At 38.0% G+C, this 13,848-nt stretch overlaps 1 protein-coding gene across 1 annotated transcript; it reads right to left on the reverse strand.

Moving 5' to 3' along the window:
- Nucleotides 1-1,221: 1,221 nt before the first annotated feature.
- LOC122704323 (olfactory receptor 4E1) lies at nt 1,222-2,169 on the reverse strand. Its single transcript, XM_043918836.1, has one exon. The coding sequence runs from the start codon at nt 2,167-2,169 to the stop codon at nt 1,222-1,224; it is 948 nt and encodes a 315-aa protein (XP_043774771.1).
- Between the last annotated feature and the right edge of the window lie 11,679 nt (nt 2,170-13,848).

Here is a 13,848-nt window from a genome sequence, read left to right on the forward strand (position 1 = left end):
ATTCTTTTTACTTCTTCATTATCATCTCTCACTATTCTCTGCCTCACAGGCAAAGTTATAAACACATTGGTCTTTTACTTCTTGGAACAGGCCAAGTTCTTTCTAAACATCAATCTTTACATCTGCTATTTCCTCTGCCTAGAAAGTTCATCACCTTTCTTTTCTCATGGTTGGCTCTTTTTTTCATCTTTTAGATCTTAGCTTAAATGGCATTTCCTCAGAGAGGCCCTTCTTAACTAAGCAATCTAGAGACAGTCTCTTCTATAACTCTTTAACAGCATTGTCTTTCATGGCATTTGTCATGATCTGTAATTAAAATTTGTTTATATTTTGTTTTCTTTTTTAAAAAAAACTTTTTATTTTGTATTGGAGTATAGTTGATTGACAAACAATGTTTGATAGTTTCAGGTGAACACTAAGGGACTCAGCAATACATATGCATACATCCATTCTTTCCCAAGTTCTCTTCCCACATATTCTTGTCTTCTATTCTCACTAAACTTTAAACAGCATAAAAGGAGGACTATGTATTTTATTTATGATTACAAACCTAGTACTTAGCACATAATAGGTGCTCAGTAAATATTTGTCAGATGAATGGATAATAAGATATCCCCATTTTATTGTCTTAATGGAAGAGTTTTTCCTGAACACTTGAGGATATCAACTTCAGTGGTTCAAAGTCTTCCTTCTGCATTACTGAAGTCATTTGCAAACTTACTTTGCCTGCCTTACCAATGTTTGCAAAGCTATTTAGGCAAGTGTCTGAGTGAATGATGTTGGCAAGTGCTGCCCAGAAATCTGAACATTTGTGTAGACTTTGGTTATCACCCTAACACAAAAGCAGGGATAGGAACAATGATGTAAGAAAATAACATGTTTGTGTTGATATATTTGGCTTAACATCCTACCTTCATCATTTCCTAGCTGGGTGACCTTGGGCATGATGTTTGCTTTTTTTGAGCTTTGGCTTCTTCATGTGTAAACAAGCTTATATATACCTCACAGGGTTGTTGTGAGAATTAAGTAATTGCACAGTGCCTAGAACAATTTCCAGCCTGTGTAAGATGTTAAAAACCATAGTAATTGCTATGATTGCCAGATATTGGACTGGAAGATAGTTTTACAAGTCATACAGTTTGATAAATGTAGCTTGTAACATATCTTTGCTGGCCATTTCTTTAGTTTGGAACACCAAGCACCATAAAGGCTTAGACATTTTCATTTTTTTCCTCTTTCCTCCGCCCTCCCCATTAACTTGTTCAAGGCATTTTTCATGTCTTCATTCCGAAGGGTGTAGATGATAGGGTTCAGCAGGGGTGTGACAGCGGTGAAAAACACAGACACCACCTTGTCCTCTGGGAGGCTGGTGGATGGACGGGAGTAGATGAAAATGCAGTGTCCCAGAAAGAGTGTGACCACGGTGAGGTGGGCGGCACAGGTGGACAGGGCCTTCCGCCTGCCTTCTGAGATCTGCTGCCTCAGACTCACCAGGATGACCGCGTAGGACACCACAAGGACCACGAAACAGACCACGGAGATCAGCCCGCTGTTGGAGACGATGAGAATCTCAATGATGTGGGTATCAGTACAGGCCAGTCTGACCACCTGAGGCACATCACAGAAGAAGTTGTCAATCTCATCAGGATCACAGTAGGGCAGCTTGATGGTGAGCGAGGTCAGGGCGATGGAGTGGATGGTACCCCCGGTCCAGAGGGCCACAGCCAACAGCACACATACTTTCCAGTTCATCACTGTCATGTACTGCAGGGGTTTGCAAATAGCTACATACCGATCATAGGCCATGACAGTGAGGAGAAAGATCTCTGTGCAGGCAAAGAGGTGCAGGAAGAACATCTGAGTTACACAGGCATCAAAGGAGATGAGCTTCTCCTCTGACCAGGTGTCCATCAGCATCTTGGGGACAGTGACGGTGGGGTGGCATACATCGATACAGGATAGATTGCTGAGAAAGAAATACATGGGGGTGTGGAGATGGTGGTTATAGATAATAGTTATGACAATGAGGATGTTTCCAATCAGCGTCAGCACGTAGAAAACAAGGAACATGGCAAATGCAGCCATCTGCACATTCTGATTTATAGACAAACCTCTAAGCCGAAAATACGTCACTACAGTTGTTTGATTGAGTAGAGCAGGCTCTTCCATTCTCACTGTTGGACACGCCTGTCAAAAATTAGAAAAAAAAAACACTTAATATCTGCATCAATCATTTGGACACTTAGGTTCTTCTGTGTTTATGACTTCTCTCCATCTAGAATTTCTAGTGAAGTATCTCATTTTAAAATCCCCATTCAGCATCTTAAATCATAGTAGTTGCTAAACACACACTTTTGGAACAAAAGAATAGAAAAAAATTGATTCACTAAGAGATGTAAAACAATCTTGGACAGGGAGAAATCAAACTTATTTCTCCCTTATTGTATAAAATATCAGTGTTTAGCTTTAGGTTACAGATTTTTATAGGAGAAGAAATGAAGGTTCTTCTTACCCTCAATAAGTAATTTTTCCAGGGTTATACAAATTCTGACCTTGAACATAGTTTCCTTTATTGTCCTGTTGACCACATGTTCACTAACCCAAACCCTTACTTCCTTATTTGCTCTGCCATAATACCCTGAGACTGTAATTTCAGTCATCTACATTTCAGAAGGCAGAAGATCTTCACCAAGCTGCTGGCAATGTGGCTGAGATGTTCTTTGAACAATACTTTAGAGGAGGCCGGATAGAACCCAGGAAAACATAGGAAATCTAGAGAGGGTCCAGGGAGGCTTGCTTCTCCACCTCTGAGTTGAGGACAGACTTGCTCATTCTTAATCTGGAGGTTAAAGTCCAGGCCTAACAGCATCACTGCTTGGCTAGATTATCCTCAGTTCTTTTAAATTCCAATTCTCTTGTCTGACTTACTGGACTACAGTAAATCAACAGTAGTTGCTTTTAAAAAAGATTAGCCTAATTTTGACCCAAGTATCACTAATTTTGTAAAAAATGTATATATTGGGACTTTCTTGGTGGTCCAATGGCTAAGACTCCACATTCCCAATGCAGGGGGCCTGGGTTCGATCCTTGTCAGAGAATTAGATCCCACATACTGCAACTAAGACTAGTGGTGCACTCAGATTAATAAACAAATATTAAAAAAAAGATGTATATATTATATAGAGTCACAAGGTCTCAGTTCTTCCGAGAGCAGACGAGATTGGGCGCGTTCAGGATGGTATGGCCGTAGACAAGGTCTCAGTTCTCAATGGGATCTGAGAGTTTACTTAATCTTTTTTTTTTTTTAAATAAATAGAGAAAACAAAACACAGAGAGGTAAAGCAACTGGCCCAAGTTTACAAAAAACTGGAGTAACAGCTGGGTCTAGAGCTTGGGCATCCTGACTTTGGGTCCAGGCTTCCTTTACTATCTCTCTGATCTGAATTTTTGTGGTAATTGGCATCATGTGGTATAAAGTATAGTATGTCTCAGTGACAACCTCTCTTTTACTCTCCTAGGTTCATGGGGCAGGTTGGGTGGGCATCTGTGGGAAGCCTCTTTTCTCAGGCTTGCCTCTCATGTGCCACTGCCTGGCTGTGTAGCCTTCCAGGCATGGCCCACCTAAGTTAGCTATCCTCCTGGTTCCTCAGGCACTATTATCCTATCCCGGGTGGTGCAGTGGTGAAGTATCTGCCTGTCAATGCAGGAGACACTAATTCAATCCCAGAGCGGAAAGATCCCCTGCAGGAGGAAATGGCAACCCACTCTAGTATTCTTGCTGGGAAATCCCGTGGACAGAGAAGCCTGGTGGGCTCCAGTCCATGGGGCGGCAAAGAGTTGGACACCACTGAGCATGCATCATTAGCTCATCCTATCCTGCTTTCTTCCTTGGTGACTACAGGTTCATTTTGTCCTCAAGACCAGGCTTTCTGTCAGCCAAATGAATCAACTTCACACTGCTTATGAAAAGAGAATAGAGGAAACTTTTGTCTTCCACTCCATTGCTGTTTCTTCTCAAATATTTCCTATGCCTCATTGTGATGCTCTTCTGCAGACAATGCCTTTTTTTGTTTTCTCTATCAGAGGTAAGACTAATGGCAGTGTCAAATCAAGGAACCAGCAAAGGAGACCAGTCACAAAGAAAGATGGTATTTTGGAGGGCAGAGAAGTCTTTCAGTCATAATTTAAGTTAAACTCACACACAGTATCTAGTGCTTGAATTAATATTTATAGTTACATCTTAATAGCTATGGACTGATTTTACTATTCAAAAACTTTTCTTAGAGTGCCCACTTAAAGTCTTCCCTCCAGAAAACTATTTTAAATGTTTGATGATTTACATCTGTTATCTTTGCAATTTATTACGTTCTAAAAGGATGATTGCAAAATTGAAAGCTGAGGAACTAGCCAAGAATGGAGCCAGGGGGTTTATTTTAAAATCAATAAGAAAAATTTGACCAGCACAGATAGAGAAGGATGTGCAGTCTGAGAACTAGGTTTGAAATGAAGACTGTTCCCTCACCAGAGGATATGGCTATTCATTTTTAACTAAACTTTTCCCATTGCCATCGTTTTTTTTTTTTTTTCCTATTTCTGTGGAGCCACAGGAAAAAATGTTTTGAGAAATGGATGTGTTCAATCATAGTAGGAATTTGTTATTAGCCTATATCAAAAGTATGAATCACACATCAAAAATCTAGTGCCTATTGCATACATTTCAGGAAAACAGGAAAAAGCAATTAGAAGCAGAGACTTAAAAAAAATTAAAAAGTCTATAGAACTCACCTTGGGTTGTTTCTGATGCTCTCAGCACCTCCAAAGAGAACTGAATTGTTAGTCTTCTATTTTCAATATTGAGAGTATTATTTTCTGGTACTTTGTGACAACCTAGAGGGGTGGGATGGATCGGGAGGTGGGAGGGAGGTTCAAGAGAGAGGGGAAACATGTCGACTATGGCTGATTCATGTTGATGTATAGCAGAAACAAACAGAGTGTTGTAAAGCAATTACCATCCAAATAAAAATAAATAAATTAAAAAATAATTATTAGAAAAAATTTTAAAAAGGAGGCATGGGTTTTAAAAGATTGAAAAATAACACTGTGTGCAGTCCTCCTGAACAGCCAAGTCTACCGTGGAATGATTTATCAGTTGTGAATTTTCACATAAATATTCAAGTGCTGTGCCTCTGAATGTACATGCAATTCTGTCTGACTTAATAAAACAGTTGCCAAAAAAACAAAACAAAAAGAGAGTATTGTTTTCCAGTAGAAATAGAAATTTATTTTTAAGTTCGACTAATCAAATAGTCCCATTTACCTTGATTTTTTTACAAGGAAGATCAGAGCCCTCGAAGTTCCCTTGATTCTTATTCACAGTTTTTGGTAATAAGTCACAGTAGATATATTTGGTGATATTTTACCAGAGGTACTTCAGCATTTCTGCAAAATCACACCTTTGTACCTATGTTATTATCATGCTTTTCAATATGTAGAGAATACAGCTCTGCTCTAAGATTTTCTGGAATTGGTTTTCAATCAGTTGAATATGTGGTATAGGAATGATATCTTTTTTGCACTTTGTCAGGCTGTAGTGATGAGTAAAAGGAATGAAAAGCCACTACCAACCTCTTTTGCAGGCCCTTTAGTTTAACCAGGACATGTCTACACAAAGCTTGACCTAACTGTTCAGAACCAGTGTAACTGAAGCAACCTGTTTTCTTTGCAGCACACTCTCTAGGTGGAAAGTTTGTCTTGCTAGTTTTAGGTGGGTTATTCTACCTTCAAGTACTGAAGAGAAATCTGTGGAGATAGAAAGCAGCTGGGAAGGGCAGCTGCAGTGTTGGTGTACTTCTACCTGACTTATATAGGCTTCATGGGAACTCTTGAGCAATGACATCAGCTTCCCCTAGTCACCAGTTAGAAAAAGTTAATTCTGTGGGGACTGAAGTTACAGGCTTTGCAGTCCTCACTAAGGGCATTTAATGAGAAAGCAGGACTAAACTAACATCTCAATCTTTAGGACGTGTTAACATGTGATTAAATGAACTATTATTTTAGCGATTACTTACTGTGTGCTACTGGATGGCTCTAGCAGTAAAGAATTCGCCTGCAATGCAGGAGATATAGGAGATAAGGCTTCAGTTTTTGGGTGGGGAAGATCCCCTGGAGGAGGAAATGGCAACCTACTCCAATAGTCTTTCCTGGGAAATCCCACGGATAGAGGAGCCTGGCGGACCACAGTCCATAGGATTGCAAAGAGTTGGACATGACTGAGAGGTGATGGATGGATACTATGTGCTAAGTATTGGGTTAGGGGCTTTCCTGTTTTCTTCTGTAATCCATGAAAAACATACAGCTGAGGAATGGGCAATGGAGTTAAAAATTTAATCAGTTCTCTGCAGAGAGGTCAAGAGTTGGAATTCTAGAGTCAAATTGCTTGAATACAGATTACAACATTCTAAGAGTGTAAATCTGGGTAAGTTATTTAACCTGGAGACCTCCTTTTCTCATCCATTAAATATGAATAAAAATGGAAACTTTTTTTAGAGCTCTTAAAATCTTTACAAAGTGTTATCTACATTAATATAATTATGTAACATATAATTCAAAGAAACAAACCCAAAAGCCACCACTAATTAGCCAATTTTTCTCCCATCACTTATTCATTACTTTAGATAAAGAAAATTTAGAACCTCTTGCTCTAATTCCCATTTTGCTTTCTCTGCTTAGATATATGTTTGGTAGTATAAATTAGTAAAAGAAGACTCCAAAGGGGTTTCTCTGGTGGCTCAGACGGTAAAGAATTCACCCGCAATGTGGGAGACCTGGGTTCAGAAGGTCCCTGGAGGAAGGCATGGCCACCGACTCCAGTACTCTTGCCTGGAGAACCCCCATGGACAGAGGAACTGGTGGGCTACAGGCCACGGGGTCACCAAGAGTCGGATGTGACTGAGCGACTAAGTACTCAGCACAGCTCTAATTCCCATTTTGCTTTCCCTGCTCGGATATATGTTTGGGAGTATACATTAGTAAAAGAAGAATCCAAAGGGGAGGGATGAAGGTTATACTTTGAATTTCAAGATTGAAGAGTTTTGTGATTAGGATGGCCAGAGTAAAGGGTATGAAGCTAGAAGTAAGCATTTAGCTGACCCTCCATATGGAAGAGAAGATGGTAAAAGAGGGAAAGTGTTAGAAGTGACTGAAAATTCGGTCTTGTAGCTTGGGTTCCTTTTCCCTAGTTTTCTTTTTGGATTCATTATCATTGATCAAAGGCCAGACTTGACTGTATTGAAAAACCCAGTGCTTTCAGAACTTACAGATAATGTTTCTTGGCTAACACGTACTGGTATTGTCACTTTGGCAGTTAGTGTATACATTAGGAAGAGAGATATGCAGACCATACTAATCTTCTGAACATTTGGAATTGAGATAGTTTTTCACAGGCATAATACACCAAGAGCAATATAGAAAATGATGTTCAATTGATTGTAGGCCAGTTACTATTATCACTGTTATTGGTAAAATACAAGGTTGAGAAATTAATCTTCAAAATCTCTATATTATTATTTCTATTCCTCTTGTGACCCTCTCCCCTGGCCTACTACTTCCCTCTGACTGTACAGACAGCCACATAGATTATTCCACTCAGGCTTTCCATCCCTGAAAATCCCTCATGCTCCAAAATTGTGTGTTCCTGTTTCCTTCGTAGAATAAATGAAGGCAATTGTTTAAACTGCACTTCAGCCTTTGAAAAACTCCTTCATGGTTATTGTTTATTTGGTCTTCACAACAACCCTGCAAGGAAGAGCATTATAAAAAATTGGACTTGATGTCAAGTGATTTTCACAGAGTTTACACATTAGGTAAGCACCTGAACCAGGGCTTGAACACAGGCAATCTGCTGTTGAATCCAGTATATTTTCTCTTACTTCATGTAGATTCATTTATAAAGGAGCAATAACTTTTGATCTAACCACCTCTAGAAGATGCATACTTAAAAGTGTTGCTTGTTCACTTATATGTTGAATCTGAATAAAAAGAAACTCAACCAACCAACCAACCAACCAACCAAACAAACAAAAACCCCCAAGCCAAAAAAACCAAAAAAATGATCTCAGAGAAACAGAGACTAGATTGGTAGTCGCCATAAGCAGGGAGTGGAGAGTGGGCAAAATGGGGTGAAGGGGATTGAAAAGTATGAACGTCCAGCTGTAAAATAAATAATTCATGGGGAAATAAAGTGTAGCATGGTGTAGATCTTAAGAGAGTAGATCTTAAAAGTTCTCCTCACACACACAAAATTTTGTACCTATGTATGGTGATGGATGTTAACTAGACTTATTGTGGTGATCATTTTGAATTATATACAAACATTAAATCATTAATTGTATACCTGAAACTAATATAATGTTATGTGTTAATTATATCTCAATTTTAAGAGTTGCTTATTAAATTAAATATAATTTTTTCATAGGTATAGGGAAGAGATAATTTTTTATTATTCTTTGGCCTCACTGATTCTTTGGTATTCCTTAACTCTTTCCTACTTTTTGTTCTAGTCTCTCCATTTAAAAAGATCAAAGTGACATGGTCACTTCTGAAAAGTTACTGACTCTACTAAAATCACTAAATCAGCAGACAATAATTTAAAAATTTTATTGAAGTATAGTTGATTTACATGGTTGTGTTAATTTCTTCCATATAGTCGTAGTTAAATTTTTAACATGACAGTGCATTTGCAATAACATATAAGAATATTAACAGTGTACACTGATTAGTGGGTTTCCCCTGTTGGCTCAGTGGTAGAAAATCCATCTGCAGCGCAGGAGGTGTAGGAGACATGAGTTTAATTCCTGGGTTGGGAAGATCCCCTGGAGAAGGAAATGGCAACGCACTCCAGTATTCTTGCCTGGGAAATCCCATGGACAGAGGGTGGGATGTTTCGAGAGAACAGCATCGAAACATGTATATTATCTAGGGTGAAACAGATCATCAGCCAAGGTTGGATGCATGAGACAAGTGCTCGGGCCTGGTGCACTGGGAAGACCCAGAGGGATAGGGTGGAGAGGGAGGTGGGAGGGGGGATCGGGATGGGGAACACATGTAAATCCATGGCTGATTCATGTCAATGTATGACAAAAACCACTACAATATTGTAAAGTAATTAGCCTCCAACTAATAAAAATAAATGGAAAAAAAAAAAAAAAAAAAGAAATCCCATGGACAGAGGAGCCTGGCAGGCTATAGCCCATGGGTTTGCAAAAGAGTTGGACACAGCTTACAACTGCTAAACAACAACAACTCTGGTTAATGGCAACATAGGCAATTGCCAGGAATAAGATAATTATTAGTCCTTGTAATAAATCCTGATGACAAGAGCTTAGATGATTAAACTCAGGCAATAGAAACTTAACCAAATGACAAGTTGGTCTTTTCTAGAGAACCAGAGGCTTTTATCTAGCTTACTCATAAACTGTTTAACTTGACCACCTATTATTTATATAGACGTATCAAGAAGAGTTTGCTGTAGCATAAAGTTTTTCTTGTCTAGCTAAGAGGAAATTGAGTTATATGTTTATCTATGAGAACTCTAGCTAATGAATTGAAACTACCTTTTGAGATTCCAAAGCATAAGTTGTATTTTCATAAATGGTATTGACTCAGTAAGACAGAGACTCTATTGAGAAGATAAGCATTATTCAACTCAACAGGAGTGAGACAATTTTTGGTTCATCTTAAGGAAGGTAGATTTTTTTAAAAATTGGAGTTAAACAACCCCTGAAAAATAAGCTGGAAGGTCTTAGTTTTATAATACTCAGAACAAACTGAGTATTGCATCAAAGATAGCCCCAATATTAGCTTCCATTTCTGATCAATTGACTTTTGTGTTTAGGATTATAATGACTCCAGAAAAAGATTCTGTTGTCAAAATCCAATTTTTACAAGACCAAAACTTGAGACTAATTATGTGAGAAAAACCTAAGTACGAGGGATTTCTTGGGTGGTCCATGGCTAAAACTCTGTGCTGCCAATGGAGGGGGCCTGGGTTTGATCCCTGGTCAGGGAACTAGATCCCACATGCTGAAACTAAGACCCAATGAAACCAAATAAAATATATTAAGAAAAAAAAAGCCTAAGTATGATAGCAGATATGTAGAAGGAAATTTACTTTCTGAAGTGTTTAAAGGGACAGCTATTATATTTTTGTCAGTAAGATTAGCTGAAGGATTACAAATCTGGTAATCAGTTGAACCTATGATTATGGTCTGAGAAAGACACACAGGAGAATTATGTTTTTTCCTTAAGCGGTAGAAGACCATCAACATTATGAAGATAGGAGAGATCACATTGATAAACCTTTTAGTCAAGACATAGAAGGGATTAGAATACAATAATAAACAAGATTAGTGATAGAGCAAAGGAAAAGAAAAAGGGTGAAGAATCAGAAAATTAATGTTATTGTTTTCTTTGGTGTCTTCCCTGGTGGCTCAGCTGGTAAAGAATCCGCCGGCAAAGTGGGAAACCTGGGTGCAATCTCTGGTTGGGAAGATCCCCTGGAGGAGGGCATGGAAACCCACTCTGGTATTCTTGCCTGGAAAATCCCATGGACAGAGAAGCCTGATGGGCTACTGTCCATGGGATTGCAAAGAATTGACTCAACTGAGTTTTCTTTGGTAGAAGATTCTTTACTTCAGTAATTAGTACCTGTTCTCTTGTTTTGGGAAGAAGCCATTCAATTCTGCAGTCAGTTTCTGGAAAAATTGATAAAACTCCTCAATTTGAGGTCTTCCAACAGAATGAATTTCCAGGGTCATAAGAAACTGCTGTGTCTTTTCAGGAAGCAGGACTCCAAGATCAACACCTTGAGATCTTATTGTTGTGTCAGTAAATAGTCTCTGACAAGGAGCTCTTCACCGAGACTCCAGGACAGTTTTCTCTGATGTTTTTTCCAGAAACCTAAATCTACAGAGTTCAGACTATGCAATGGGTGTTTTGTTAATGCAGTTGCAACTTGTTGATGATAAAGCTGGAGGTATTCACTTGAATGTCCTGTGATGTTTAGTCAAATGAACCTGTAATAGTGTAAAGTTGTCGCACACGTGCTATGTGTAGAAGTAAGATTTTTCAAATAAATGGAGTTGCTCATTATTAACTTAAAAAGAGGTTACCAAAATAGGTTGTAAGGAGGTCCCAGAATAGATCTCATTGCTTGCAGAGGAACATGTTTTTGGTGGGGGAGGTTATCTTTGAAAAATCCTGGAGAATAAGGTACATGTGAGATTATTGTAGAATTGGGAAACTATCTTATAATTCAAAAAAGTTAGATATTTTAACCATGAACCAGATAATTAGTTTGATATCAATCTTTTCTGTATTTCTATAATGGATACACTGGATGAAGATTTGTGATTATTTAGCAAGTTAAGTACTGACTGCTGGCCAAGGAGACAATAAAACAAAATGAAAAGGAGGATGTATGTTTGGAGTCAGGATTGATGCTGGAACTGAGTTCAAATCATGTATTTTGTTAGGCTTTTTTTTTTTTCAACAGCAGTCAAGAACAGTGGCTCTCAAATTTTAACATGCATTTGAATTAACTGGAGGATATGTTAAAACATAAAGTTCTGATTTAGTGCATATAAGGTGGGGCCTGAGAATGTATATGTCTAACAAGTTCCCAAGTAATTCTAGTGGAAAATATACGTGATCCTATACAATTTGTATGTCATAAATTAATCTTTCACAGTCCAAAGGGAGAATGTTTACTGCTGTTTCCCTGTCAGTTTACTTCTGCTGTATTGACAAATTCTGAAATTCTACTGGGGGAAACTAAAATGATGAAGGAGTTGGAAATTAGGCAATGTAAAAAATGATTTCCTACAAAGTTTCTCAGAGAAAATGGTAAAAAATATTTTGAAGTTTCTCCTATTAAGGAGAGATTAGACAAAAGGTTACAAATTCAGATGCCTCATATGCATCAGGGGCCAGGCAGGTAATATAAATGAATCAAGAGTAGGGACTATGGTGAACCAGAGAGTGAACGTGTCTTCTAAAATAAATGGGCACTACTTAAAAAAACTAACCATTGCTACGTGTGCATGTAGGTCCAGTATTGCTAGATCAAAAGGAGGTGGAAATCTTGAGATGCTTGAAAAAAGACCAATTAAAAAGCATTGTTAACTGAAAAAAACATTTAAAATCCATTACATTAGACACGGAATATACATCTGCAATCTCAATTTGGCCCTTGGTACTATAGTTTGCTACCTTGGGTATTTATTCAGTATTAACTCCAGAAGGGAGACATAGGAGGGAGACTATAGCTAAAAGTTAAAATAAAAACTAACACCATGATAAGAGTCAAATGTGATCAAAATCTGGATCCAAGCCCTGACTCCACCATTTACTCTCAGTGTAACCTTGAGCATGTTACTTAATGCTTTTCCACTTTAGTTTCCTCATGTGCAAATTGGGTGTAATAATAATGCCTATTGTGGACTTGTAGTTAGGATTAATAGTTAATAAATGTAAAATCTCAGCACATATTAAACTTTCAAAGAAGGCTGAGCACCCAAGAATTGGTGCCTTTGAATTGTGGTGCTGAAGAAGATGTTTGAGAGTCCCTTGGGCTGCAAGGAGATCAAACAAGTCAATCCTAAAGGAAATCAACCCAAAATATTTACTGGAAGGACTGATGCTGAAATGCCAATACCCTGGGCAATTGATGTGAACAGCCAACTCTTTGGAAAAGACTTTCATGCTGGGAAAGAGTGAAGGAAAAAGAAGAAGAGGGCATCAGAGGATGAGATGGTTAGATAACATCATTGACTCAATGAACATGAATCTGAGCAAACTCAGGTTGATAGTGAAGGACAGGGAAGCCTGGCATGCTGCATGCAGTCCATGGAGTCACAAAGAGTCAGACGTGACTGAACAAAAAGAACCTTAAACTTTCAACAGATGTTAGCTTTGAAAAGTTAGACATGGGAGATACAGAATAAAGACTTATCTGCCTATTAACTTTCTCTCTGAAATCAACTGATTACAACAAGGAAAATGAGAAAAAAAAGAAGGGGGGAGTGAAATTAAGAAAATAATTTCATTTGTAATAGTATAAAAATGTTTAGTAAAACATTTAACCAAGGAAGTACAAGACTTGTACACTGAAAACTACAAAACATTGCTGAACAAAATTAAAAATTTCAATAAATGTAAAGACATCTTGTGTTCATGCATTTGAGGACTTACTATTGTTAAGATGGCAATACTACTTAAAATAGTTGACAAATTCAATGCAATCTCTATCTAGAAATTGAAAAGTAAATCCTAAAGTTCATGTGGAATTGTAAGGAACACAGAATGGCCAAAATAATCTTGAAAAAGAAAAATAAGGTTGGAAGACTCACACTATCAGATTTCAACTCTTACTACAAAGTCAGAGTAATCAAAACAGTGGGTTAATGGTGTAGGAATAAACTTGTAGGCCAATGGGATAGAACTGAGAGTCCAGACATAAACTCATACATCTATAGTCAACCAATTTTCAGCAAAGGTGCCAGGACCCTTCAGTGAGGGAAACAATAGTCTCTTTGACAAATGACTCTAGGATAACTAAATATCTATATACAAAAGACTGAAGTCAGACCCCTACCTCATCTCATATATAAAAATTAACTCAAAATAAACCAAAGACCTAAATGGAAAAGTTAAAACTATGAAACTCTTAGAAGAAAACACAGGAGTAAATCTTCATAATCTTGGATTTAGCAATGGATTCTTAGAAATGACACCAAAAGCACACACACACACACACACACACAAAATAGATACATTGGACTTCTTTAAAAT

The sequence above is a fragment of the Cervus elaphus genome, chromosome 12 (assembly GCF_910594005.1).
Source record: "Cervus elaphus chromosome 12, mCerEla1.1, whole genome shotgun sequence".
Taxonomy (NCBI): domain Eukaryota; kingdom Metazoa; phylum Chordata; class Mammalia; order Artiodactyla; family Cervidae; genus Cervus; species Cervus elaphus.